The sequence below is a fragment of the Ambystoma mexicanum genome, chromosome 5p (genome assembly GCF_040938575.1).
Source record: "Ambystoma mexicanum isolate Mex_15411 chromosome 5p, UKY_AmexF1_1, whole genome shotgun sequence".
In the NCBI taxonomy this organism is placed as follows: Eukaryota; Metazoa; Chordata; class Amphibia; order Caudata; family Ambystomatidae; genus Ambystoma; species Ambystoma mexicanum.
Genome location: NC_090930.1, coordinates 1,205,398,460 through 1,205,425,330, shown reverse-complemented (window position 1 = coordinate 1,205,425,330; position 26,871 = coordinate 1,205,398,460). Strand labels below are relative to the sequence as shown.

At 51.7% G+C, this 26,871-nt stretch overlaps 1 protein-coding gene across 1 annotated transcript in view; it reads right to left on the bottom strand.

Annotated features, from left to right (window-relative positions):
* The window catches only part of PHLPP1 (PH domain and leucine rich repeat protein phosphatase 1), a 1,441,444-nt gene that overhangs the window by 599,322 nt on the left and 815,251 nt on the right, over positions 1-26,871 (bottom strand). The window contains exon 9 of the mRNA XM_069613677.1: positions 24,015-24,110. Within this exon, the coding sequence (XP_069469778.1) occupies positions 24,015-24,110 (96 nt within the window). The remainder of the gene's footprint in view (positions 1-24,014; positions 24,111-26,871) is intronic.

The following is a 26,871-nucleotide window of genomic DNA, read 5'->3' as shown; positions in this document are numbered from 1 at the left end:
CAAATAAATTCGGTCAATTCGGAAAAGGTCAATTTGGATCAAGTAAGCTAATACCAAAGAACACTGGTTTGATAGGACTTTTCCTCGATTCTTCCACAAGCTTGTGTGTCAGATGACCAGAATGAAAAACTGATTCGCAGAGACAGTCCAAGGGTTCTTTTTTTTAAATTAAATTAATTTTTTAACAGTGGGCGTCCTGATCCCTCTAATCTGGGAAGGGATGATCCCACCCTAACACAGGTGTCCCTCAATCCCAGACTGGTACTAAAGGTTGGTAACCTCTACTATCTATAGAGCTATCTTACTGTTGGTGATGATCTAAAGGAAAAGACTTTTCTTTATGAACTTCCTCAGGGAACAATCTATAGGCTCTAACACATGGGTTTTCCTTGGAAATGATGTGTGCCTGACAGACACCCATGGCTTCACCCTCGCTGTTCATTCCACGCCCTGTTCTTCTCTCAGATTCCATCTACTATTTGCACTCTTCTCTCCTACTGCACCCACCGTCTCCCATCAAGCTCCTACTATCTCCGTCTTTGGTTCTGCTCTACTCGCGCTTTCAACCGCCTCTCTGATGTTCCTCCTGAGATCTACCTCCACCCTGTAAGGGTGAAGTCTCAGAAATGTGCTAATTCCCTCCACCTTAGAGACTCCTAGCAACTTTGCTGGATTTTGAGGACTTGGTTTTTTAACCCGGAGAGAGAGTGACCCTTTTCCCCCACTCTATCATGTATTTTAATGTGATTTTATACACGGTTTCTTTTGGTTGTGAAGTCTGACAAACTCCATAGGCATCATCCTTTACATTGTGTCACACAGCAACTTCAGTGCAGTGGCACAGGGAAGTCTTTCAGATTTCCCAAAGGTTTAAATACCTTCTCTTGGATAAACTACTGTTTCCAAGAGCAGTAAAGTGAAATTGACTTTACTTATCATTGTAACTTTCTAGACCCAGGGCACCCTATCTTACAATAGAGTGCTGGAGGACTTACCTACTATCACCTTTGTCTAGTTTCTCATGTAACATTTTTTATGTTACCCTTTTCGCACTTAATGGCTGATGGCAGTGGTTTCGTTTGAACTACCATGGTGTGCCTTTACCGCGGGCTGCGTTTGCAGCTACAGTAAAGCACACACGGGAGCCATCTTTGTCAAAATGGCCCCTGGTCGTCTTTTTTTGCAATTTTTTTGTGGAAAGGTCCTTCTTGAGATTTGCTGTGCGTGCCAAACCAGGTTTGGTATCTTTGTTCATTTCGCCTTTGGCGGGGTTCACGAGTGAAACCCGCCTCTGGCTCCAGAGTGTCTGGGGTAGACAGGAAGTGAGGGAGTTGCCTTTGCTTAGTCTCCTAGGAGACCCAAATGCACTCTGGTGATTGGCCGGCTGACTGTCCGGCAAGGACAGCCACCCTGCTGGGTGACTGACAGCTAGGCAGGAATGAATGGGAGAGAACTGAATAAAAGGAGTCTTTTTGCTTGGAAGGCAGAGTAGACCACTGGAAAAAGGAACCGAAGAAGAACTTGAAGGGGACGCCTGCTGCAACTCCTGGACCGTTGGTTTGCCCAGTGAAGCCCTGCTGCAGTGTCGAAACGCCAAGTTTGCATCGACAGAGAAGCCCCTGCAAGGACGACTTCTCCCTTGAGTTGGTGGGACCAATCAACTCCAAAGTAAGCCACCTGGACATCCATATCAGAGCCGGTTGAATTTCCACAGAGTTGCTGCTGGAAACCGTATAGCCAGGGAGAGGAACAACAGATTGTGTGCGTTGCTTTTAAGCTGGCCTAGAGCTTTTGGAAGATCCTCCGGACTCCCAAGAAGCAGGACTGACCAAGCCTCCTGAGCCCCCTCAACAGAGTGCGGCACCCCAGAAGCAAGGGAAGTCCATCTCGACAGCCAGGAACCACAGTGTTGCTATTTGCAGTAGACGCAAGGAGTTGAAACACTGAACAGCCACTGAAAGTGAAGTATTGACCGTCGATGTCCTCCCTCTTGCCCCCACAAATGAGGCCCAGGAACAGAGTGATCTGCAGAGCTGCACAGGAACAGAGGTCAGCTGCATCTTTTTCTTCATTTCTAAGGTACTGTAAAAATCTGAGAGAAGGAACAAGTTACTTACCTGTAACTGTTCTCCAGCATGGGTCTGGCATGGATTCACATGCTCATGAATATTCCGTCGTCAGGCTGGGAATCCTCGGTATAGAAAAAAAGAAAAAAAAAATCAGTATCAGTTTCGTTCCTGATCTGTCTTTCTTAGTAACCAATCACTGGTCTCTGGGTCATACTGCCCCCAGCCAATGACTGCCCTCTCCCTAAGCCCCGCCTCTGGCAGCCATCCTCAGATTTGGTAGCACGTAAAGTGGCAGTATGACCAAGTGAAGAGCCGCAGAGGGGTAGGCGGGAGGGTACGCATGTGAATCCATGCCAGACCCATGCTGGAGAACAACAGTTACAGGTAAGTAACTTGTTCCTTCTCCAGCATGGGGTATGGCATGGATTCACATGCTCATGAATAAGAATACATAGCAGTACACACATGCACAACCACGGGAGGTGGCAACAGGCTCAACATTAAGCAATACAACAACTCAACATTAAGCATCTCTCACCTCCTCACCAGGCTCACCTTAGGCGAACAGGTTGCGCAGCACTGCCTGCCCGACCCTGGACTCCTCCCTGGAGTCCCGATCGACGCAGTAGAATCGTGTGAAGGTGTGCGTCGACCTCCACGTCGCAGCCCTGCAGATGTCCAGCAGGGGCACACCAGACAGGAACGTCGTGGTAGCAGCGATCGCTCTGGTCGAATGGACTCTCGGACGGCCGGGCAGCGGTCGGTTTGCCAACCGGTGACAGTGCTTGATGCAGCCGGAGAGCCATCTGGAAATGGAAGTCTTCGAGAGAGCCTTCCCTTGATTCACAGTCCCAAAGTTCACAAATAGCTGTGACGTCTTCAGAAAACTCTTCGTGCGGTCCACGTAGAACTTCAGCGCTCTAGCTACATCCAGCGAGTGCAAAGTCCTCTCGGCCGGCAACAAAAGCGACGGGAAGAAAACTGGCAACACCAAGGGCTCGTTGAGGTGGAAGTCTGACGGCACCTTGGGCATAAAGGAGGGGTGCGTCCTCAGCACCACCCTTGTGTCATGAAAAGTCAAGTATGGAGGCTTGCAAGATAGGGCCTGGATCTCTCCCACTCGTCGTGCGGAGGTGATGGCCACAAGGAAAGCTGTCTTCCATGACAGGAACTTCAAAGGCGCCGAATACATAGGCTCGAATGGGGCCCCCATGAGCCTGGTCAGCACCACATTAAGCTCCCACGCCGGGGCAGGAGCCTTCACCGGCGGGAATGATTGGAATAGTCCCTTCATGAATTCTTTCAGCAGGCGATGAGACCACAAGGACGCTCGTCCCGTAGTCCTGGTTTATCAGGAGATTGCAGCCAGATGTATTTTAATGGAGGCGTGGGCCAGTCCAGCTTTGGCCAGCGACAGTAGGTACGGCAGTACTTGAGGGGCCGTAATCCACAGAGGGTTAATCTTCTGTGCATGGCACCAGACAGAGAACCTCTTCCATTTATGTCCGTAGCACTTGAGAGTTGAGGACGCCCTGGCCTTTGCAAGAACCTCTCTGCAGTCGGCCGGGATATCGTACCCTCCAAACTCTAGTGCTGCAGGAGCCAGGCCTGCAAGTTCAGTGACTCCGGGTTGTGGTGAAGAATGGCGCCTCCTTCTCTGGAGAGAAGGTCTGCGTCCGGCGGCAGCTTGACTGGTGTGGACGTTGACAAGTCCAGAAGGTCCGGGAACAAGATCTGTCTCGGCCACGCCGGTGCGACGAGGATCATCCTGCACCGGGACCTCTTGAGCTGGTTGATGAGCCGGAGCAGCAACGGCAGCGGAGGGAACGCATAAAGAAATAGGCCGTCCCAGGGGAACGAGAAAGCATTGCCCATGCTCCTCGGCTGGGGGAACCTGCTGGCGAACCTCCGGCACTTGGAATTCGTCGCCGTCGCGAAGAGATCGATTTGGGGTTCGCCCCATTGTCGGAAGTCGATCCACTTGATCCTGGCGTAGTTCTCACTCGTGGCACGAGTGCAGCTCCCTGCTGAGTGAGTCGGCAATCGTGTTTTCATCTGGCAGGAATAAAAGAGGCACCAGAAACATCCGTTGGGCGACGGCCCAATGCAACAGATCCTGGGCTTCCTTGGATAGGGCCGGGGACCTGGTTCCGCCCTGATTCCGGATGTAGAACATCGTGGTGGTGTTGTCGGTGAAGATCCTCACCACCTTGCCCTTGAGGGACGGAAGAAAGGACCTGAGGGCCCAGAACACTGCGCGGAGCTCCAAGATGTTGATGTGGAGTGACTTCTCCTCCGGGAGCCAAAGGCCTCTCGCGTGAAGATCTCCGGAGTGCGCTCCCCAACCTTCCAGGGAGGCGTCCGTCGTCACCGTCACCTGGTGAGCTGCGGTCTGAAAGTCTGTGCCTGCCGACAGATGGGAGCGGGTACCCCACCACCGGATCGCCTGACGGAACGTCTCGTTGAGAGGGATCCTGTCCTCGAAGCTGCCCGTCGACTGGACCCAGCGGGCGTCTAGGAACTCTTGTAAGGGGTGCATCCGAACCCGGCAAAGGCGCACCAGATAAATGCAGGAGGCCGTCATCTCGAGGAGGGACTTGATAGATCTTACCCTGGCCATGTCCGTGGCCAGCAGACGCTGCACCTTGCCCAGAATGGTCCTGGTCCTTTCCTCCGACGGCGAGGCCAGCCGCGCCACTGTGTCGAGCTTGGCTCCCAGAAACAGGGCGACTTGCGACGGAACCAGGTGGAATTTTGGAAAGTTGATGGAGAATCCCAGGTCCGTGAGCAGCTGGACGGTCTTCGCAGTGTGCTCCACGGCGAGCTCCCTTGTCCTTGCCCGGATGAGCCAGTCGTCCAGGTAGGGGTAGACGTGGCTCCCCTGTAGGCGCTGCCGCGCCGCCACCGGTGCGAGGCACTTGGTGAACACCCTGGGTGCCGACTTCAATCCGAACGGGAGGACCTTGAACTGGTAGTGCCGCCCTTGGACCACGAACCTGAGGAACTTTGGTGTCTTTTTAAAATGGGGATGTGGAAGTACGCATCCTCCAAGTCCAACGACGACAGGAAATCGCCCTCCTCCAGCTGTCCCAGCACGTGCTGGAGGGCGACCATACGGAACTACTGTGCCTTCATGTACTTGTTCAGTCGTCGCAGGTCCAGGATGGGGCGCCATCCTCCTGTCTTCTTTTTTACGAGGAAGTACCTTGAGTAAACTCCGGAGCCCCGAAGCCTCTTTGGGACGAGCTCGATGGCACCCTTCTTGAGCATCGCCCTTACTTCCAACAGTAGTTGAGGGATGTGATTTTCCTTCCTGGCCATGGGTGGAACGCAAGGGCACTTCTGAAACTCAAGAGTGTGCCCTTGGGCCAGGGCGTCCAGCACGCAACGGTCGGTGGAGATTGACTCCTACACGCTGACGAACCTCGCCAGCCGGCCTCCCACCGGGGTGCTTCGGCGGGGGCCCAACCCCACGGTCAGTTCAATCTTGTTTGGAGGCCGCCTTGCCTCCTTGACCTCCCTGTTGACGACGACTGGCACCACCTGACTTGCCGCGTCCCCTGTAGGCTTCCTGGGACGAAGATCTTGCCGCTTGGCGGTACGTGGAGGAGCCACTGCCGGATCCCTTGGAGGCACCTTGTCTGCCTCCGGAGCTCCGAAAGGACGGCCGTCGTGGTTGGAGCACTCCCAGTGCCCGGGCAGTCTCTGTGTCTGTCTTGATGGCCTGAAGGGACTCATCAACCGCCTTCCCGAACAGGTTGTTGCCGTCGAAGGGCATGTCCAAAACCTTGGTTTGTACGTCCTGGCGGAAATCCGTGGCCTTGACCCATCCTCGTTGTCTCAAGCAAACGCCGTTGCCCAACTGACGGAAACCGGTGTCGGCGATGTCCGTTGCCACCGTGATGGCGTGGTCCAAAGCAATCTCACCTTCCTGTAGGATTTCAAGGGCCTCAGCCCTTTTGGCGTCCGGAAAAAAGTCCAACAGAGGGGCCATTTTGAACCACAACTCCCTGTCGTAGCGGGCTACGATAGCCAGGGCGTTGGCCGCCTTGATAGTCGTCGCTGCGGATGAGATGATCTGTCGTCCCATCGTGTCCAGCTTCCTGCCCTCGCCATCCGGCGGGGAAGTTGATGTCGAGGCCGATGCCCCCCCCCAGCTTTCTTCTTTGCCGCCACCGAGACGACTGAATCCGGGGTAGGTTGCGCCCGAAGGCACAAGGAGGCAGCGTCGGGGACCCGGTACTTGTACCAGTCCCTCTTTGCCGGCGCCGTGGCAGGGTTCTTGAGGAGAGCGAGCCCCTCATCCCAGATGTCATCAAGAAGCGGTACGGAGAGGACCGTCTTCCTTTTAGCCTCGCGCCGTTGGTAAAGGAACCCTTCCTTCTTCTCTTCTGGGCAGAGCTGGAAGAGCTCGGATGCCCTGGAAATCATGGCATGAAAGGATCCAATCTCATCGGGCGGGGACGCCCGAGCAGGGGGCGACGGGGGACACGTCCCGTCGTCACCTCCGTCGTCATCTGTACCTGTCGTAGCAGTGTCCCTGCCTGTATCATCCCCGTGGGTAGTAGACCGGGGGAAGGCAGAGCAGGCCGCAGAGGTGGGAGAGGTGGCGTAGGATGCATCGTCCTCTTATGCGTTGGACTTTCCAAAGGTCCTGGCTCCGGTTCCCCCGTCGGGTCTGGCTCAGGTACCTCAGTCAGGGGGAGGGGCAACCTTGTCCTCATCTCCGAGCATAAGGACTGAATCGCTGACAAAATGGCCGCTGAAGTGTCCTGCGGCGCCGGAAACGACAGGCGCGAGGGCTCTTGAGGAGCCCCGTCGGGATCCCTCCCGATGGGCTGGGCCTCTTCCATGACTTCGATGAGCTCTTCAGAGGTCGTGTCCGTATCCACGATGGCCACCAGCCCCTCCCCCACCTTCTCCAACGAGGACTTCGTGGGGGTCTTCTCAATGGGTCTGAAGGACTCCCTCCGCGGTGGCAGGGAGACTGGGTCCTGAGGTCGCCTCCACTGGTGTAGCCTCTACAGGCTGAGCCAGGGCCGCAGCGACATACTCAATCGAGGTCTTAGCAGGGTGAATTTAGGCCATCGTCACCTTCTGTACGCCTGGGGCCTTCACCTTGGGGGGAGGGTCCGAGCCTCGCTCCCCCTCTGCCGGAATCTTCGAGATCGACCGGGGCCTCTCCAGAAGCTTCGCCAGGTTCTTGTACTTCCTCTTACCCGAGCCAGAGCGTTGGCTTGTGGTTGATGGCGCCGGGGAGGATGCGCCCTGCCTGGCAGCCAAGGAGCCGCGGTGCTTAGCCTTTTGTTGGGCCCCCGTCGCCGGGGCGCCCTCACAGGACTTAGAAGACCGCTCTGACTTCTTCTCTCCCGACGGGCTCTTCCCTTCCAGCCAGTTGGCGAGACGGAGGTGGCGATCTTTCATGGTCCGCTCCGACATGTTCCCACAAAACGCACAGTCCTTCTCTATGTGCGTCTTGTCCTCAGGGAGACAATAGAGGCATAACGAATGTTCGTCCTCCTTGAAAACATTCTGAAGCTGGCATCCAGGGCAGGTCCTGAACAGCTTCCCAGGCGTCGAGCTTCCTTTCTCCTGGGCCATGTCCGGTGTAGGCCTCGGAACTTCTGGAATCCTCCAAAAGCGTAACTCGACGAAATCTTCAGCCTTGAGGGGCGTAGAAAACTCTGAAACGGATCCCCGTTGATCGGATGTAGAAACGGTGCAGCTTGAGGCTCTATTTAACCGAAAAATGAGAAAAATCTCCTGAAAAAGCACGAAAACGCAGCAAAAGCTCGAGAGCTATAGCACGGGGACTCCCAACACTTGAAAGTGCGGTAAAAATCTGAGGATGGCTGCCAGAGGCGGGGCTTAGGGAGAGGGCAGTCATTGGCTGGGGGCAGTATGACCCAGAGACCAGTAATTGGTTACTACTAAGAAAGACAGATCAGAAACGAAACTGATACTGATTTTTTTTTCGTTTCTATACCGAGGATTCCCGGCCTGATGACCGGGAATATTCATGAGCATGTGATTCCATGCCAGACCCCATGCTGGAGAACTTACCTCTTACTGTAGAGAGCTTGCAACTTCTACAACTCTCAAGCCTTATCAGTTTGTGGCCCTACATTTGATTCTTCTTTTCATCAAAGACTCCTAAGAACTTGTGCAAAGACTTTTCCATTTACTTACCAGAAGTGCTTCATCCTATACAATACTTTTGCCCGTTGACTTTGGCTTAAGATAGTGAATTGTATCACTCTTCTTGGAGGATCCACAAGTATTTGCCTGCTTAAAAATATTTGTTGTCTCTTGTTGCTCTAATAATCTTTGCCTTTAACCAATTAATGTCCCCAGCACCCCAGTTATTGAGGTCACCTGTGGCTGTAGGTTGTGTCTGTGGGCCATCCCAAAAGGGTCTTTACTGATTTAGAAATTAAGTGTACTGTATTGAACTGTATTTGTGTGTTACTATTCTATTGCTCCCTTCTGAATAAGGCTTATTCTAACTGACTGATAAATTAACAAGTGTTTATGCAAGAAACCTTGAGTGAAAGTTTATTTGAATACCTGTAACTGTTGAGCATCTCTGTGTAACTCCACTACAGCTCACATTGACCCCTCCTGAGATAAACCTGGCTGTTCAACATGCTACCAGAACTGTGTAGTACAAGCTTATACCAAAGGTTGGGTTTCCTATACCTGTAGTCAGAGTTGTGTGTAGTGGTCCCAGAGGGTACTGCATACAAACTTTGCCTAACACACCCTCAGATTTGACTCTTACCACTTCTCTGCGCTACCCCTCCCCTCTCAGTGCTTCCCCTCTCTTCAATGCCACTCTCCCCTCTAGATGCTATGACTCTCCACCTGCCTTTCCCCCAGATGCTCTGATTTAACTTCCCACATATCCGAATTCACTCCCTACTCTTTGCTACCACACCAATCACAAGAGCAAATGCGCTTCCAGTATCACTTCCTCTCACTAACCAATAACTCCGCTTGCACACCACCTGCATAATCCTACTCCACACTCCTCTGCACCATCCTTCCAAAGCCTGGTCTGTTAACTCCACACATCTAAACTCACCTAACAACCCACAACTTACAGTCTCCCATCTCACCCTTTAAACTTCTTTCTTTCTCCATATTGGGAATAGAGTGAAAATCTAAATTTTTCTGGAAAGAAGCAGATATAGAAAGTTCGCTCAGAGCGGTCTTTCGAACTGTTGCGTCCCTGCTGCAGACGAGTGCCCACAAGGTTTGGCAGGCAGGGCCAGACCTTAAGATGGAAGACACGGCTGAATCAGGTAAGTGTGTTTGTGTCTCTGAGGGAGAAAGCAGCATGGTGGGGGCGAGGGATAAATTAAGGGAGCTTTGAAACAGTTATGCTAATTGTATAAGCACCTAACAAATTACCAATAAATAAAATAAAGAAATGTTAGTCACCGGAGTGACTAACGTACTCCTAGTCCATGGTCCCCTTTCCTCCATACTGCATGTGTGTTCCTCGCGAGGGATGGGAACGCTTTTTCATCAGAAAAACACATTCCCTTTAAATGTGCAGGTGCGCCGAAGGCGTGGCCTCGGCAGCACAGGCTCTCTCAACCATGCCCACTGGCCCCACACCTCAGTCCCCATTGACGCATCGGCTGTATTATGTTGAACAACCTTGATGCTCTTATTAGGGTAAAGGATGGTGGGATATATGGAGGAAAGGGAACTATGGAATAGGAGTACGTTAGTCACTTCGGTGAGTAACAACTACTCCTACGTCCCGTCCCCTTTCCTCCATCCTGAATGGGCTATTAACACGGACACAACTGCCCTCGGGAGGAGAGTTGCCCCTCTTAAGCAAAAAGGTTGCGCAGTACTGCATGGCCAAATGCTGAGTCAGCCCTGGAACTGGTATCCAGGCAGTAATGTTTGCAAAAGACTGATGGAGTGGCCCATGTCGCCACCTTGCTAATCACTTGTCATGGCACATGGCGCTGAAAAGCGACCGTCGCTGTCTTGGCCCTGATCGCATACGCATGCATGTCCCTTGGCAGATCCCTGTGTTTTACCTTGTATGCCTTCCTGGATCACTGCGTTCATCCATCTGGCTATGGAAGCTTTGGATGCTTGCTGACCAGGCTTTGAGCCACCAAATGTGACAAACAAGGCATCAGTCTTTGCAAATGCCTTCGTTCTGTCCAGATGGAATTATAATGCTCTTTTGACATCTAGGCAGTGAAGGGTCTTTACTGCCTCTTCCTTGGGCTCTGGGAAGAAAGTGGGGAGCACGATCTCCTTGTTAATATGGAAAGAGGAAACCACCTTTAGAAGGAACTTGGGGTGCATACGGAGCACAACTTTTATGATGAAACCTGGTATAGGGCTCTGAGGCCACTAGGGCCTGGATCTCACTGACCCTGCGTGCTGACGTGATTCCGACTAGGAGGGCTGTTTCAGAGTAACCAGCTTGATATCCACAGTGGCCATGGGTTCGAAGGGTTTGTGAGCCAGGGCACTGAGCACGACGTTAAGATCCCAGGTCGGGTGCAGGTGTTTGACCAGAGGGTACAGTCTGGTCAGACCCGCCAAATGCCTTTTTACGACGAGATTGGCCGAAGAGAAAGTACATTTGTCAGAGTTCCTGTATGCACCAATAGCCGCAAGGTACGTCAGGCAGCTGTCGACCTGGACACCTGATCTAGCCCAGTGGGCCGAGAAGGAGAAGACCTGGTCCAGCGTGCAAGCCAGCAGATCCACAACCTTTTCCTTGGACCATAGGCTGACCCTGGCCCATTTGCATTTGTACCGTTTACTCTGTACGATTTCCAGGTTGTCTCGAGATAGCTGGAGATGAAGAAGAGTTACCTGCTCAGGTACCAGGCTGCTAGAGCTTGCCTCTCCGGATAGGGGTGCAGCACTGTCCCCTTTGCTGCACCAGAAGAGGGCCCTTCCCGAGCGAGAGGGGCATTTCTGGTTTGGCTGTCATCTGACAAAGGTTGGAGAACCACAGCCTTGCAAGCCACTGAGGTGCTATGAGGATGAGGCACAACCACTGGGATTGCCTGATCTTGCTCACTACCTTGTGCATGAGCGGTGGGGGGGGGGGGGGAGAATGCATATACCCACATCCCGTCCCAGTGTATCTGAAGTCCATCCCTGAGGGAGGTTGCCTCCTTCCGCCCCAGGATGCATACTGTTAACAAGCCCGGTTGCTCTCTGTTGCAAACAGGTCTATGCCTGGGTGATCCCATCTGTTGAGAACTTCTTTGAGGACTCTTCCATTCAGCTGCCACTCGCAATTGGCAGAGCACAACTGACTGAGCCTGTCCGCCTCCAGATTGGACACTCCCGGCAGATGTATTGCTGAGAGCCACACTTCTTGAGCAATTGCCAACTCCCAGAGGTCTAGGGCCAACTGACACAGCGGAGGGATCTAGTGCCTCCCTGCTTGTTCAGATAATACGTTCAGGTAGAGTTGTCCATTTGGATACAAACCGCGCTGCCCTTGATCAATGCAAGGAAGGGTTTGAGTGCGAACCAGATGGCCATCAATTCTAGCCATTTGATGTAATTCTGCTGTTCCGGAGACCATAGCCCATGTACTGCCTGTGCTCCCAGGGTGGCACCCTATCCTTGGAGACAGAGAGAGAGAGAAGTCTTTTGTAATTGTATGATGTATTGGGGGCAGTCAAAACAGTCTGCCCTGCCTGAGGTTCGCCTCCTGGTCCCACCATCTGAGGTCCCTCTGCAAGTAAGAGGAAATGATGGCAAGTGCCCTCTGATTACCTGTTTCCTGGTCCCAGGAAGCCGCAAAATGCAGCTGTAGCCTCCTCATTCTGAGCCTGGTATAGGGGATGGCAAGGAGGCCTGCTGCTAGGACTTCCAGCAGGTGTTGTACCACAACTCTGTTGTTACTGTCCGGCTGGTAAAAGGAGCGACTGAAGCCTTGATAGCTGGCACTTTTTCCTCTGTAGGGAAAACCTGTGTATCCCATAGCAGTCCCAAGAACACCAGAGTTTGCGTGGGGCAGAGTCGCGACTTCTGGTAGTTGATCGAAAAACCCAACTTGAATAGTGTCGCCATCAGTCTGTCTACACGGGGTGCTTTAGAGAAGAGTATGCTCACCTTCTTGGTCTTCATCTTCACGTATCCTTAGATACTCTCTAGCGCAGTACCGGAGAACAACTCTCTCCACCGCACAAGCCAGTTTTTTAGGGACCAGGGCGTGAGAGCGTTGCACACGGAGTAGCCTTCCCATCCGTTGTCTTCGCCAAGGCACCGGAGGCAGAGCGTGTACGGATCTGAAGTGGGGACAGAAATGTTGCACGATAGACACCTGCTGAAGCCAGTCGTGGCAGACGTGCGCCAGGGACAGGCTAGGGCACCGGTGGACGGTGCTCCCAATCTCTGAAAAGTAGAACAAATGTACTATTAGGGAAAAAGTACATGAAACTACAAGGCTTGAGGCTCACCCAGGAGCGCTGGTGAAATCGGTAAGCTCGTGTCGACGCAGAAAAGGAGACCGAGGTGTGGTGCTGGTGGGTGGGTTTAAGGGAGCCCACGCTCCAGAGAATTCACGCACCCGCACACATATAAATTGTTTGTCGGGTGAAAAAGGGCTCTGTTCCTGTCGTGAGGGACGCTCATACAGGATGTAGGAAAGGGGACGGGACGTAGGAGTAGTTATGTGTAAGAGTGAGTGGAAATCCAGGAGGAGTGCTTGTGTCATGGCAGGGAGGGGTGGGTGAGTGACCATGTGTGTGTGTGTGTTAGTGTGTCTGACCAGGGGTGCAGGGCACAGTTAGGGTGATGCATTTGGTCAGGAGTGGGCAAAGGGAAGTTCTGGGGGTGAAACTACCCTTTTTAAGGTGAGGGTGGGGGGATTGGTTGAAGAGGGGGGTTTTAGGGTGCAGGAGAGTGAACCCCCCCACCCCAAAAGTGACCTATGGCAAATATTGAGGGCTGCACCAAAATCGGCCAAAAATAAATAAACCCTGTATTTTTGGTATACGGCTTTTAATAGTCAACAATTTCACATAGAACCCCCTATTGGTCATTCCTCCCAGCTGTTTCCCAGGTCAAACTTCCCCTATTCTCCCCACCCGAAAGGTGTTACAGAGAATACAAAGGAACCCACTGCGCCTTTCACGTGTGCAGTCCAGGCGCATTTCGGTAATGGTGGCCTGCGTTGATAGCTTATGAAGTTTAAGATCCAGTTGAAGCGAGAGTCCGGTTGACCATTCAGTCCACCAGAAAGGGTAACGTCTGGTATTCTTGTGTTGGCCGGTTAGTTCGTTTGTCTAATTGGGGAGCCGAAGTTCCCTCCCAATCAAGAGCACTGTCCATGGAGTGCCAAGTCTGCATGAAGTCATTTGCGGCTTCTGATTTGCGTGGAGTGTCTGCTCCGTTGTGCGCATTGCTGCAGCCCGAGCCGCCGAATGATTTCCTATCCCCATAGTGATGGTAACCTATTTTCGGCCCTCAGCACTCACCGTAGTGACTAACGTACTCTTAGTCCATAGTCCCCTTTTCTCCATATTGTATGGGCGTCCCTTCCAAGGGACGGGAGACGGAACCTTTTTCACCAGAAAAAACCTTATTCCCCTTTAAATTCAGAGGCGCATGGGGGTGCAGCCCAGGGAGCATGCGCTGCCCTGACTCCACCCTCCGACGCCACACCTCAGTCCCCATTGACGCATCGACAATAGATTTAACATTGCCTAATGACACCAGTATTATTAGGGGGGAGGTTGGTGGGATGTATGGAGGAAAGGGGACTATAGACTAAGAGTACGTTAGTCACTACGGTGAGTAACTTATAATTACTCTTACGTCCCGTCCCCTTTCCTCCATACTGTATGGGCGATTACAACCGATTGTAGCCCCAGGGTGGAGAGGAGACCCTCCATAAGCAAATAGGTTCCTGAGAACCACCTGTCCGAAAGCGGCCTCAGATCTAGAGCTGGCATCCAAACAGTAGTGCTTGCAGAAAGCCGAGGCAGAGGCCCAAGTGGTCGCCCTGCTTATGACTTGCCAAGGGACATGGCGCTGGAATGCGATGGCCCTTGCCTTTGCTCTGACTGTGTGGGCATGCATGTTGGTCGGGAGCAGCTTGTGCTGGCCCTCGTACGCTTCCTTGATGGCAGAGACCATCCAGTCGGATATGGAGGCCTAAGAAGCATGAGAGCCTGGCATCTAGCCTCCAAAAGTGACAACGTCCGACTTGCAGAAGCCCTTGGACCTGTCCAAGTAGTATCTTCGGGCACGTCTGACATCCAGGCAGTGCAGCACTCTGCTTAGTCCTTGGGATTGGGAAAGAGCGTAGGAAGCACTATTTCTCTGTTCAAGTGAAATGCAGATGGAACCTTGGGAAGAAATGCCGGATGCGTCTGCATGACTACCTTGTCCTTGGGAAAGGTGGTATATGGTTCAGAGGAAACCAGCCCCTGGATCTCGCTGACTTTGCAAGCCGAGGTAAGACCGACTAGTAAGGCCGTCTTGATGGTGACCAGCCTAATGTCCACGTACGCCATTGGCTCCAATGATTTGTGCGCCAGGACACCCAAGACTATGTTAAGGTCCCACACAGGGTGCGGTCTCTTGACGGGCGGGTAGAGCCTAGGGAGACCAGTCAGATATTTGACGATAGGGTAGGAGGAGGAAAACATGCCTTCCTCTGAGTTCCTGTAAGCCCCAATGGCTACAAGGTAGGTACGGCAGGTGTCCACCTGTACACCGAATGAGCGAGATGCGCCGAAAAGGAGAGCACATCGTCCAAGTTGCAGGCCAAGGGGTCAATTCCCTTTGAGTCTGCCCAGTGACAGAATCTGGTCCATTTTCTTTTGTACTGGGCCCTAGTGGCTTTGCTCCTGGCGCCCTGTATTATTTCCAGATTGGCCTGTGAGAGGCTAAGGTGCCGAAGCGTTATCTGCTCAGGTACCACGCTGTGAGGGCTAGTTTCCCTGGCATGAGGTTGAGGATTCTGTCCCCCTGCTGCGCCAGAAGATGTGCTGGTCCCGTCAGAAGGTATATCGGGGGCACCTCCGAGAGGCCGAGTAGTTCCGAAAACCATGGACTGGCCGGCCACCATGGAGCCATCAGAATGATGAGTCGGTGAGACTCCTTGATCTTGCAAAGTACCCTGTGGATCAGTGGAGTAGGCGTAGGCCTTCATGCCGGTCCACTGGATGTGAAATGCGTCGCCCAGAGAGCCGGGGCCCTGACCCTGCCAGGATTCGAACTGGGGACACCTCTTGTTGTGCCAGGTGGCAAAGAGATCCACTTGGGGATGACCCCACCTGTTGAAGATCTCCTGAATAGCAAAGTAATTTAGCTGCCACTCGTAATTGTCCGCTCCCAGCCTGCTGAGCCTGTCCGCCTCCAGGTTGGATTCCCCCAGGAGGTGGACTGCCGAGAGGTAAAGGACGTTTTCTAGGGCCCATTCCCACATGCTGATTGCCAGCCTGCACAGAGGAGGCGATCTGGTGCCTCCCTGCTTGTTGACGTATTACATGCTGGTCGAGTTGTCTGTCTGGATGAGGACAACCTTTCCCTTGAGAAGTGGTACAAATGCTCTGAGCGCTAGCCAGATGGCGGTCAGTTCCAACCAATTGATGTGGTATTCCTGCTCCTGTCGAGTCCAGGTGCCGGGGACCGAGTGTTCGTCCAGGGTGGCTCCCCAGCCCTGAAGCGAGGAGTCTGTGGTGATGGTTGCCTGCAGAGAGGGCAGCCGAAAGGGCTTGCCCGTCTGTAGTTTGCAGTCCAAGGACCACCAAGTTAGGTCTGGGTGTAGAGATGGAGGAAAGTTGATCATCTCGGATTGCGAGCCCCGCCCCTGATTCCAGGAGGACGCGAAGTGCAGCTGAATCCTTCTCATCCTAAGTCTCGTGTGCGGCACGGCTGTTAGGGAGAATTCTCTCTTTAGGCTGAATTTCCTAACCTAGTGAGTCCCCCAGAAGCTTTGCTGGATTTCCAGAGTTTGCTTTTTTCTCCTGCCAAGAGTGAGACACTTTTTCTCCCACTCTTGGACATGATTTATGGTGTTCCTTTGACTGTTAATGTGTTTTATGGGCTATGGGGTCCTTTACTCCATAGGGTCTCATGTGTTTTTACTATGTGTTACACAGCACCTCCGTATAGTGACACTCCACCATAGACTCCATACCCTGGGACTGACTACTGTCTCCCAGGGCATGTAAAGTCACCATTGGCTTTACTAGTCCCAAATTATTAACAGAAACCAGTACAAACCATCATATTGTGGACGTACTGGTCGGGGCAATTCAATTGCCCCGGGGTCTGTTAGTCGAGGGGCACGTCTCCGTCCCCCCTGATCGAATTTTGGCTGGTGGCAGTGGAAACTACTTTTTATATTCGACCGCAAATATTTCCCTATGGGATTTTCCCATTGTTCGAGGCTACCAACTTTAATTATTTAATTATCATAGCCTCGAACATACCGCCGGTTTATTTAATTAATATGAATTCGCCGGTTGGTATTTTTTGCCAGGACTCGATTCTAAAATGGCGTTTGTGTTCTCTTCTGTGACTCCAACCCAAGTCAAGCCCCTTGTTCCACTTTTTGGCGGGCTTCTCCACAGAAGCCTCCAAAAGTGGTGCACCTCTGTCTGGGTACCACAGGGGGTGTGGGAAGGTGTTTAGGCACCCTGGACTGAGTTACCTTGGTAACTCAAGTCGCACTCTTGTGTGATTGGCCCAAGTGGTGAGCCGGCCGGCTCACCACTTAGCATGTTTGATTGACAGCTAGGCTGAGTGAATGGGGGTATGCTGCATAAAAGCAGGGCTTTGGGGACTGGAACTTCAGAAGTCGCCACAGGACCTGAGAATCCGAGGGAGAAGCTGAGCCGACCTACCACGACGACACCACTGGTGGAGCCCTGCGGAACCGACTCACCACTTCCCGACGACAGAGAAGATCTCCCGGCTGGAGAGGCTTCTTCCCCTGACTGGTGGGCACAACCAGTTTACCTTCTTCTCTTCGCACCCCGGACCGGTTTGTGGTCGAATTGCCCGTGCCAAGCACCCCGGCAGCCGGATAGCCACTTACCACTGAAACGCGAATTACAGGACCGCTCCCTTTACCTGAGAAACTCTGCGGCTGGTTTCTTCCCTGGCAGTGCAACGGACTCCTGCCTTCCTCCCCGACGAGATCTTCTCTTCCCCTGGACGAAGCACCGACTTGCATCCGCTGCCAGGAACAACTGCCCCCGCTGGAGTATTCTCACCACTTTAAGGTACCGTGTCCGCCAGGCCTCCCTTTCTAAAGATTGCTACAAGGCAATAATAACCCCTTAACCTTCTGGACTGGGCTGGCCGCCTTGACCTTCTAACTGGTCCCTTTCTCTGGTCCAACTCCTTTTTGAACCGTTACAAGACTTGTGCACTGCAACCGTGTGACCTTGGACACATTTCGTTTTGATCCTCTTAAAGCGGATCCGGCCTACTGACTCTGAATTCACGGTGTTACTTTGCCTTCCTCTCTTGTTGTGTTCGTGAAAAAGTGTTGGGATCCGTTTCAATTTATTCTCTGCTTTTCTCTCCCTTTTTAACGAATTATTAGAGTGCCATCTACGTTAAGCGCTCACCGATGTCTGAAAATAAGTGGAGCTTTACTTAAGACGTGTCTAATATTCTTTTAAGGGAGTGTATCTTTTAGTGACTGTTTTTGAATTGCTTACTATTAGTGCCTCTGTGTTTTTCTAGATGTGGTTTTAAATAAATAATTATATCTCTTTTACACCAAGCCCTGGTCAGTGTTTACTTGTTCTATTGTGTTCTCTTGACCTATTGTGAATACTCTGTATACTGCCCAACTCTTCTTGAGGGAAGTCTGACTGCTCAGCCACAGCTACCAAGTGAATCTGTGTGGTACAAACTGCTACCAAGTGGGTTTACTGCCAAACACCTGTAGTCCTAAATCTTTTGCAGTGGTCCCAGAGGGAACTGCACAGGTTTCTGCCTAACAACGGCTAACTGAACTGCCGCCAGTAGACCCAGAAGATGTTGGTACCTCCATGCCGAGGTAACCCCTCTGCTGAGGAAGTGGGCGGTGGCCCTCTTGATGGCCGAGATTTTGTCTTCCGACGGGAAAACCCTCTCTGAGCACGCGTCTCAAATGAGTCCCAGGAACGTCCGAGTCTGCGTAGGGTGCAGCTGTGACTTCTTGAGGTTGAGCAAGAAGCACAGGTCGTTCAGTGTGTTCATAAGGGCATGGGAAGAGTGGCGAACCGCTTCCGCAGATGTAGCCCCGTCGAGCCAGTCATTGAGGTATGGGTAGATGTGGAGGCCCTGCGCTCTGAGGAGGGCCGCCACAGCATTCATGAGTCTGTTAAAGACCCTGGGGGCCGAGTTGAGGCCAAATGGAAGGACTTTGTATTGGAAATGGTAGCCCATGATCCTGAACTGTAGGAAAGAACAATGGGGCTGCCAAATCGGGACGTGTAGGTACGCGTCATTCAGGGAGCACATCCAGTGTCCCTTGTCCAATGTCTCCGCTATAAAAGCGGGCGTAACCATCTTGAATTTTTGCAGGGTTAGCGAGAGATTGAGGGTGGAAAGGTCCAGCACCACTCAGACCCCGCCTGGTTCTTCTTCTGAATGGTGAACATCCTGAAGTAGAAGCCAAAGCCTCGCTGGGAGGCTGGGACTTTCTCCACTGCCTGGCTCTCTACGAGCAACCAGATCTCTGTCAAAAGAGTTGCTGTCCCAACCTGTGAGAGTGTAGGCGAGGAGAGGCTGAGATAGGAATGCGGTATCCCGTGAATACTACGGAGAGGATCCAGGGGTCTGTGAAATTCTGGTGCCAGAATTGTGCATTGAGAACAAGCATGCCCCCCATCGGAGACACGTGGACCCAAAGGGGTGTATCATGCCTTCTTTCCCTCAGAGGCTGATGCTGAGAAGGGGGACTGGAACAAGCCCTTACTCACCCCCCTTTTTGTTGTTTGTGCCGGTTCTCAGAGGGCGAGTGGTCTGGCTGCCGGGATCTGCGTTCCTGGAAGCTGCGGAACCCTCCATATGTACGACCCTTTTTTCCCCAGCGCTGCTGAGATTGGGTGTACGACTTGCGCGTGATCTTTGTAAGAATGGATAAAGACTTCGCTGTTTGTGAGCTGTTCTTCTCGTCCAGCTCTACGTCCGTAGAGGAGTGGAAGAGGTCTCCCCCCTACCTCGAAGGTAGATCTAGAATGCGCTCCAGGTTGAATTTCGTTGCCCAGAGCCAGGCTGTTCTCATGTCCGTGGCAATACAGATGGCACCGCCTGAGGTATCGATATGAGCCAGTGTGGATTCCATGAAGTCATGTGCCGCGAGCTTTGCTTCCGTTAGCCCTGCCTTAAATTGTGATTGGCACTGGGTGGGGAGTTCCGGGAGGAAGTCCGCAATTTCCCATCATAACCGTTGGTTGGCAGCAGCCAGCATGGCATCTGCATTGGCCTGACGCAGGTGCAAGGAGGCGTTGGAGTGGATCGTCTTTTCGTACGCCTCCAAGATCTTCTCCTTGCCTGGCAGCGCCACAGAGGAGGCAGCTGACGACTGAGGCTTGGAGTACAGTGATGCCGCAGCAATCACTGAGGAGTGTGGCTGAGGATGGGTTGAGAGCAAGTGTGTAGCCCCCTCCATCTGCCTGTACTTGGCGTCCAGGCGTCGGTTGACCGGCTGGACTGAGTGGGGCTTGAGCCAACCCTTCTTGGCCAGGGAGACTACATCGGTTTGCAGTGGAGTCCCGTGTTGGCAGAGGGGCGTCTCATGAGGACGTTCGCCAGAACCCCCTCTGCTGGCTGTTCGACCTCGGGTTGGGGAGGCCCGGGTACTCCGCTAGGCCAGAAAGACGTTCAAGGAAGGCCCTGGCCGAGGATGGCGTGTCCGGATCCTCCTCCTCGTCCGGATCTGGAGGATCTTGTGGAAAATGAGGAGGAGGAGGAGATGGTGCCGGAGGCTGGGGTACAGGGACCGCAGCCGGAGGTTGCAGAGTTGGCTGTGGAGCCGGAGGAGGCAGCTGCATCGGGGCCTGGGGACCCCGATGGAGGCATCTGTGGTGCCGTTAGAATGCCGGGGAGGTCTTCCCTGACTGCGTCTTTGATGATAAGCCCCATCTGAGGAGACCTTATGAGGCCAAGAAACTTCTCGAAGAGCACCTCCTCACTGGCCAAAGAGGTGGCAGGAGGTGCTGACGGGTAAGCAGGGGGCTGCTGGAGCCGCTGCGTACCCTGTCCATATGGACGCAAAGGAAAGTTGCCCTGCGCAAATGAAGGGTAGACTGTAAGCCACATACCTGGTTGAGGCCAGTCCCACCTTGACACTCGTTCTTCCCCGAATTTGTGGAATGGCGTCGGACGGGTGCCCCTTTCTGGCGCGGCGGCCATTTTGTCGAGCTGCCTGCCACGTGCCTGGTACGTGTTGCTCAGCCCGGTGGGCCAGGCCTTGTCCAAGACTCTTGTGTGTGGATCACGAGGTCTACCCTGCTCCACGGGCCTTGGCCCGGTAGGTGTGACACCCTCAACCCGTGGGGCGGTAGAGCTCTGTTTAGGCGCCCCCTCGGAAGAACTGCCGGAATTAGGGCGTAGCCCCTCAGACGCATTGCCGGTGTTAGGGAGTAGCCCCTCAGCCATTGTGCCGGTAAAAGTGCGTAGCCCCGGAAAAAGAACCTTCCGGTCCCTCAACACTGCGCCTGGGAGGATCCCAGGATCCCTCGACCTGAAGGCCGGTAGCTGTAGCAGCCTCAGTTCACTTGCCGATAGAAGGACCTGGCCAGTCCCTCCCGCGCAGGAGAGTCCCTGGGAAGGAGTCTCCCTTGCAGGGTGCGCTGGAAAATATCGGCCCTATCTTGGGCCTGGTTCGATGCTTCACGAAGTTCTTGAGATCCTCTGGAATAGCTCCCTCCACATGGCTAGTTTGTTCTTCAGCGCCTTCGAGGACAGCGAGTCACACGCCGAACAGGATTGCCAACCGTGGTCTGGGCCAAGGCAACATAGGCAGAGGGCGTGGGGGTCTGAAGTTGGGACGAGCCCGTTGCAGGATGGACATCTGCTGAACCCTGTATAAGTCGACATGCGCCGGCGAAGAGCGTGACGCCCGAGGACCGAGTCCCTGAATGATAGATCAGACAAAAAAAGACAAGTATCCGTGCGTGGAATTACATGGCCGAAGCCAAACCCAGGAGCGCTGTTAAATTCGGCCCGTTCCCGTGGAAAAAGGGACTGAGGTGTGGCGCCAGAGGGCGTAGTCAGGGCAGAGCATGCTCCCTGGGCCACGCCCCCACGCGCCTCTAATTTTAATGGGGAAGGGTTTTTTCTGGTGAAAAAGGTTCCATCTCCCGTCCCTTGGAAGGGACGCCCATACAGTATGGAGGAAGGGGGACGGGACGTAAGAGTAAGATGCTTCTCGCAGGGAATGCTTGACAATGTAGTTTTTCTGCAATTTAAAAAGACTGACCATTTCACCATACCTTTCTCACATGATGCTGGCTAGTGCTACTGTAGGGAAACTCTCTCTCTGAGAAAGGATAGGGATTGGGGCCCTGCTTACACCTGCCCCCTTTGGGGTAGGACTTGCTATGGCTTCTGCCCTGTTACGCCTTCCAACACAGGCTCAGAGGGTCCACATCCCCTCTTAAGAAGGTCAGCTTACTGATCTTGCTGCCCTTGCTTCTTAATTAAACTGACAAGGACAATAAAGCAGGACCTTTTTTCTTATTGTCTACTGCAACCAGTGGTGACTGCACAGACAGATATCCTTTTACAGAAAGAAGCTCATCTGTGTAATCTTTATATTTGAGGTCCAAATCTTTACAGAGGAGAGCTTATGGCGTCTGAGAAAAAAGCCATGCCAAAGACCAGTTTCTTCAAATTTGAAGGAGCCAACCTAAGAAAGGGACCTCCCTGGAAAGGTCTTAGTAGTGGTAAAATGTCCAGTGGTTGAATAGTGTTTACCAGCATTATGTCGTAAAGTCTATTTATAGTGAACAAATACTGCACCCTCCTGGTTAGAGTGAACTTTAGATTTGTTTGTAGAGACATTTGAGCTTCTTGGTGATCCATGAGAAGTGGTAGAGTAACTGATACAGGCAAAGTAGTAGAAGAACAGTACCCTACAGATTAATAGAAATAAGACTTCAGAAACTGATTTGACAATTAGTAAAACCTTGCTTGTCACCCTCTTCACACATTCTTCAGGATTGAATGGAAGCATATTATGAGGGGGTCATCTCCAAAAGCCAGCCTGCTTGAGGAATCCCTCTGATAAGATACTTTTTAGATTAGCAGAAAAGGAAGATTTCCTGCTTCTCTCCTCCTGCTTTTGTAGGAGGACTGTGCGAAAGTCTACAATGCTAAGCTTTGCATGAAAGCTTTGGAAGGCAACTTAACCGGCACGTAGTAGCAGATGAGAACAGAGTAGGTTTGCTTGTATTCAATTGTGAGTAAGCCCAAGTTCCCAGGAACGATTCCGTGGTATGAAAATCATGGGTGGCCGTCTCCTGGATGCCAAGTCATCATACCTTTCATGGGGGTAGATGCGGACTTTCAGGAGGTGTAACAACTTGAGACATTTCACAATGCCGGCCATACCAGTCACTTTCTGGACCCCATCTGAAAGTGTACCCGTAGCAACCTCTGTCCACTTGCAACAGACGGTGCTGGAAGTTACCAGATGGAAAGTCCTCAGGCACATAATACAGGCAGCGTTAGCCAGCCACAGTCTGCTGAAACCAATGCCTCACTTGAATCTGTTCTTGTATGATATATGAAGCCAGAGGTAATTTGTCCAACTGAAACTAAGGCAAAAACACTCCTCTTAGAGGAAAAAGAGGATGCAGAAAGCTGGCAAATGCTTTCCTGATCACTTTAATAGCAGAACACACAAGGAACAAGGTGTGGCTGTTGGCGATTCCTTTATCAGGATGCTAGAACAGAATCATGCAGCGCCCCATACTTAAAGCGCCTAAATTGGCAGTGTCCCTTTCGAAATGCTTTGCAGGCATGTCTGAGGAACATATAGACTGCTTGCTCTCTGCTGAGATTTCAGATTGGCTAGATGTCCTTTGTAATGGCAGAGCCAGTAAAATTGTTTAAAGGATGGTCATTGTGGTGTCAGACTTTTCATGCAAGCATCAAACTGTTTATTTTCTGGTCAGTGAATTCCTTCAAGCCACATGCTTGCAGAGTAGAAGTGCCCAGGATGCAATCTAGAACAAGGTGTGGTTGATGAATTAAACTTGGACAAAATGGAGGGATCAAGAAGTTGGAACTGTGATTGCCCAAAAGGATGGGCTAGCCTATGCAGAACAAACCAATGTCCTTTAGAATGCACATACGATTTGAGAGGACACAGTTTATCCAGATCAATGGGCTCAATAAAACTATAAAAAGATGTAGTGCCAGATTGTAAAGGACCATCGTGACATTAAATATGGAACATTCCAGCTAATTTACCAAATTCGAAATAATGAACAGGTTGGGATGAATATGAAAGCACACTTATAAAAATAAATAGCCATCAATTTGCTTAATTTTAAGTTTGAGAACATTTTGAGTAATTTCCTTAAACTGTTCATACCACTCAAACAAGGTGAAGTATAATGAATTGGAAAAACTCACTCCTTTTAAACACCATCCTTATCATTCAACGACATACTAGGGGCTATACAGCTTAGCACTGCACTTTGCTTGTTAGTGTATTTCTGTAATCATGTCCTTACAACAGCCAGAGTTAGGCTGTAACTTCTAGTTATAGGAAAAAATTGTGAATTGTAGAAAATAAAATGTTTGTCCAGCATACATTAAAACAATTTGAAATATGCTGAACACTCAAAAGAAAAAAACATACAATAAAGAATGAGAAGCCAGGTAACTGGAAGAAACGGAACCCAAAAATAGCAAATGTTTTCTATTACAGCATGTTCTGTTGCAGATTGAGCAACTTAATGTAGTACTCACCGGCTAGGCAGTTCACATATCAGATTATAGCTCACATCCAAAACCTCAAGTTTCTTGGTGTCACACAACCATTCGGGGAGATTTTCAAGGTGATTCCTGTAGAAATTAATACAGCGTTGTCAATCCTTTGACAAAATTATGATCCCTGCATAACACAAGAGAGTCAGAAACACCAAATTTAAATGTTTACACCACCTTGAAGCAGAACCTGTGTTTACCCCAGCTCTACTATTTGCTTCCCTTGTAACCATTAACCCTTAAGTGAGAAGGGAGAGGTATCTCGTCCTCCGCACTACATTTCCAGTACGGTGGACGAGATAACTCGTCCATGGGAGACAGGCGCCCAAGGCTGGGGACATCACCCCCGACCGTTCTGGAGTTGTGGCTGGGCTGCGTAACAGCTTTTCCCTCCGAGGAGGGATAGGGACCATGCCCAGGCTCCATGGGACCGTCGCTGAACTTGGGGATGATCGACCAACAAGGGAGACAGGCGCTCAAGGCCCGCGACATCCCCCCCGACAGTCATGGAGTTCTGGCCGTGCTGCGTTAGTTTTTCTCTCTGGGGAGGGATTGGCACACTGCCGGGAAAAGGTGCAACGCAGCCCAGGCAGAGCTCCAGGGCGGTCGGGGCTGCTGCCCCCAACCTTGGGCGCCTGTCCCCCTTTATGGTCGATCGCCCCAAGTTCAGCCGCGGTCCCAGGGAGCCCTGGCAGGGCCCCCATCCCTCACTAGAGGGAAATCCTGTAACGCATGCAGCCATAACTCCGTCGGGGTGAGGGGAGGGGGCTCATGGAGGGCAGCCAGAGTGTGGGAGGGGTCCCAATGAGGAGGATCTCTGTCTTACCGGAATTAAGGCAGAGATCCTTAGCAGTGCAGCACGCCTGAATAGCAGACAGGCAGTCAGGAATGCGAGAGGATGAGGAGGAGGCAGAAGAGGAAAGCTTGAAGGAGAGCTGCGTGTCATTTTCATAACACTGGAAGTAAGGAGCGCAGGTGGAGATCAAATGGGCTGAAGGGGTCAGGTAGATGTTGAAAATGCAAGTGGATAGAACCCTGAGGGACACTGCAGGTGGAGAGTGAGATGGAGGATAGAAAAAAAGCACAGTTCAACCTGGGAAGGTCGGTCGGAGAGGAAGGTCAACCAGTCCAGAGCCAGATCTGTGATGCCAATGGCATCACAGACTCGATTTAGAAGGGTGGCAGGATTGACCATATCAAAGGCAGAGGAAAGGTCAAGAAGGATGAGAACAGAAGGAGAGTTGGAATTGAGATTAGTGAGCAAGCCTTCACTGGTGTCCAGGAGTGAGGTTTCCGAGGCTCTGGCAGCTCTGAAGCCACACTGGTGGTCGTGGAGACAACCAACAGATTATGTGTGGTGGATAAGCTGGGAGTTGGCCAGCTTCTCCAAGAGTTTGCCCAGGAAGGGGGTAATGGAGATAGGGCAGTAGTTAGCCAGACAGGAAGAGCCGGAAGAAGGGCTTTTGAGGAGAGGGTGCACAAGGGAGTGCGGGGAAGGATCCAGTGCCAAAGGAGTGATTGCAGAAATCAGCCTAGGCTGGAGCAAGGGAGACAATGTTGTCTTTGATAGTTCTACAGGAGCAGGGGAGCCCCTGTTTGGATGAGACTTTCATAGAGCAAACTTGTCTAGTAACTGCATCAGGTGATATGGGAGAGAAAGGAGAGTCGGAGGGAAAGGGGGACAGGGGGGCAACGGGAGGCCCAAGAGCAGATGAGGGAGAAAGTAGTGGTGTAGAGGAAAGTGAGGACAGGATGTCCTGGGTTTTAGTGATGATGTGAGGCCAATGCAGTGCAGAGGGCTATGGAAGGCAGAGGAGAAATTGAGACTGCAGGAGGATTGGAGAGTTCCTTGAAGATTTTGAAAAGTTCAGCCGTGTTAGTGGCCCCAAAGATGTGAGCTTGGATAGAGGCTGTCTTGTTCGAGCTCCTCTTGTTCTTACTGAAATCAGGTGACTTGGCCGATAGAGGAATTAGTACCATGATTACATGCATTCTTTCTATGGGAGGGTATGCTAATGTCAGTTTTATGTATCCATGCCAGCCCCTAGGACTTTAACTTGGGTTGTGGCTTTATTTCGGAGCGTTTATGGCAAACCCTAGTTGATTTAATTTAATTTAGCATTTTTATATAGCGCTACGAACCCTCAGGCATCAGAACAGTGTTTATTACCCATGGTGCGTGGTGCTCATTTATCAACCTCAGAAGGATGGAAGGCTGAGTTTGGCCCTGTCAAGATTCGAACCTGCGTCAGCAGGCTCTGCACAGATGTCAAAGCGAGCGTTCTACTCGCTGTGCTATCAGGAAGATTGTTGTTTTGTAGGCATTGCTTTGCACTGCTCTCCATTCTGGGCCAGCAAGCATACAGTTAGGGATATGCCTCAATACCTCTGTGCATAAATGTGCAGCAACCACTGATACTACTTGTTAGGCAGAATCATGTGCAGTTCCCTTGGGGAACAAAGCAAAAAGATTATGACTACAGGAGTAAGCAGTAAACCCAACTGGTAGCAGTCTGCACCACCCAGATTTACCTGGTAGCTGTGGCTGAGCAGTCGGACTTCTCTCAAGAAGAGTAGGGCAGTATGCAGAGTATACACAATAGGGCCAAAACACAGTAGAGCAAACAAACGCTGACCAGAGCTTTGTATAAATAGTATATAGTTATTTATTTAAAGCACACTTTAGGCAATACACAGCACTCTCAATGAAAAGTAAGTTAAAACAGAGTCAGGTAAGTATACACACCTCCCTTGATAACTATCAGACAAGTCAGGGTTAAAGCACAACTATTTGTTAAGACAGAAGTGAGCGCTTAACCTAGATGGCACTCCAATAGTT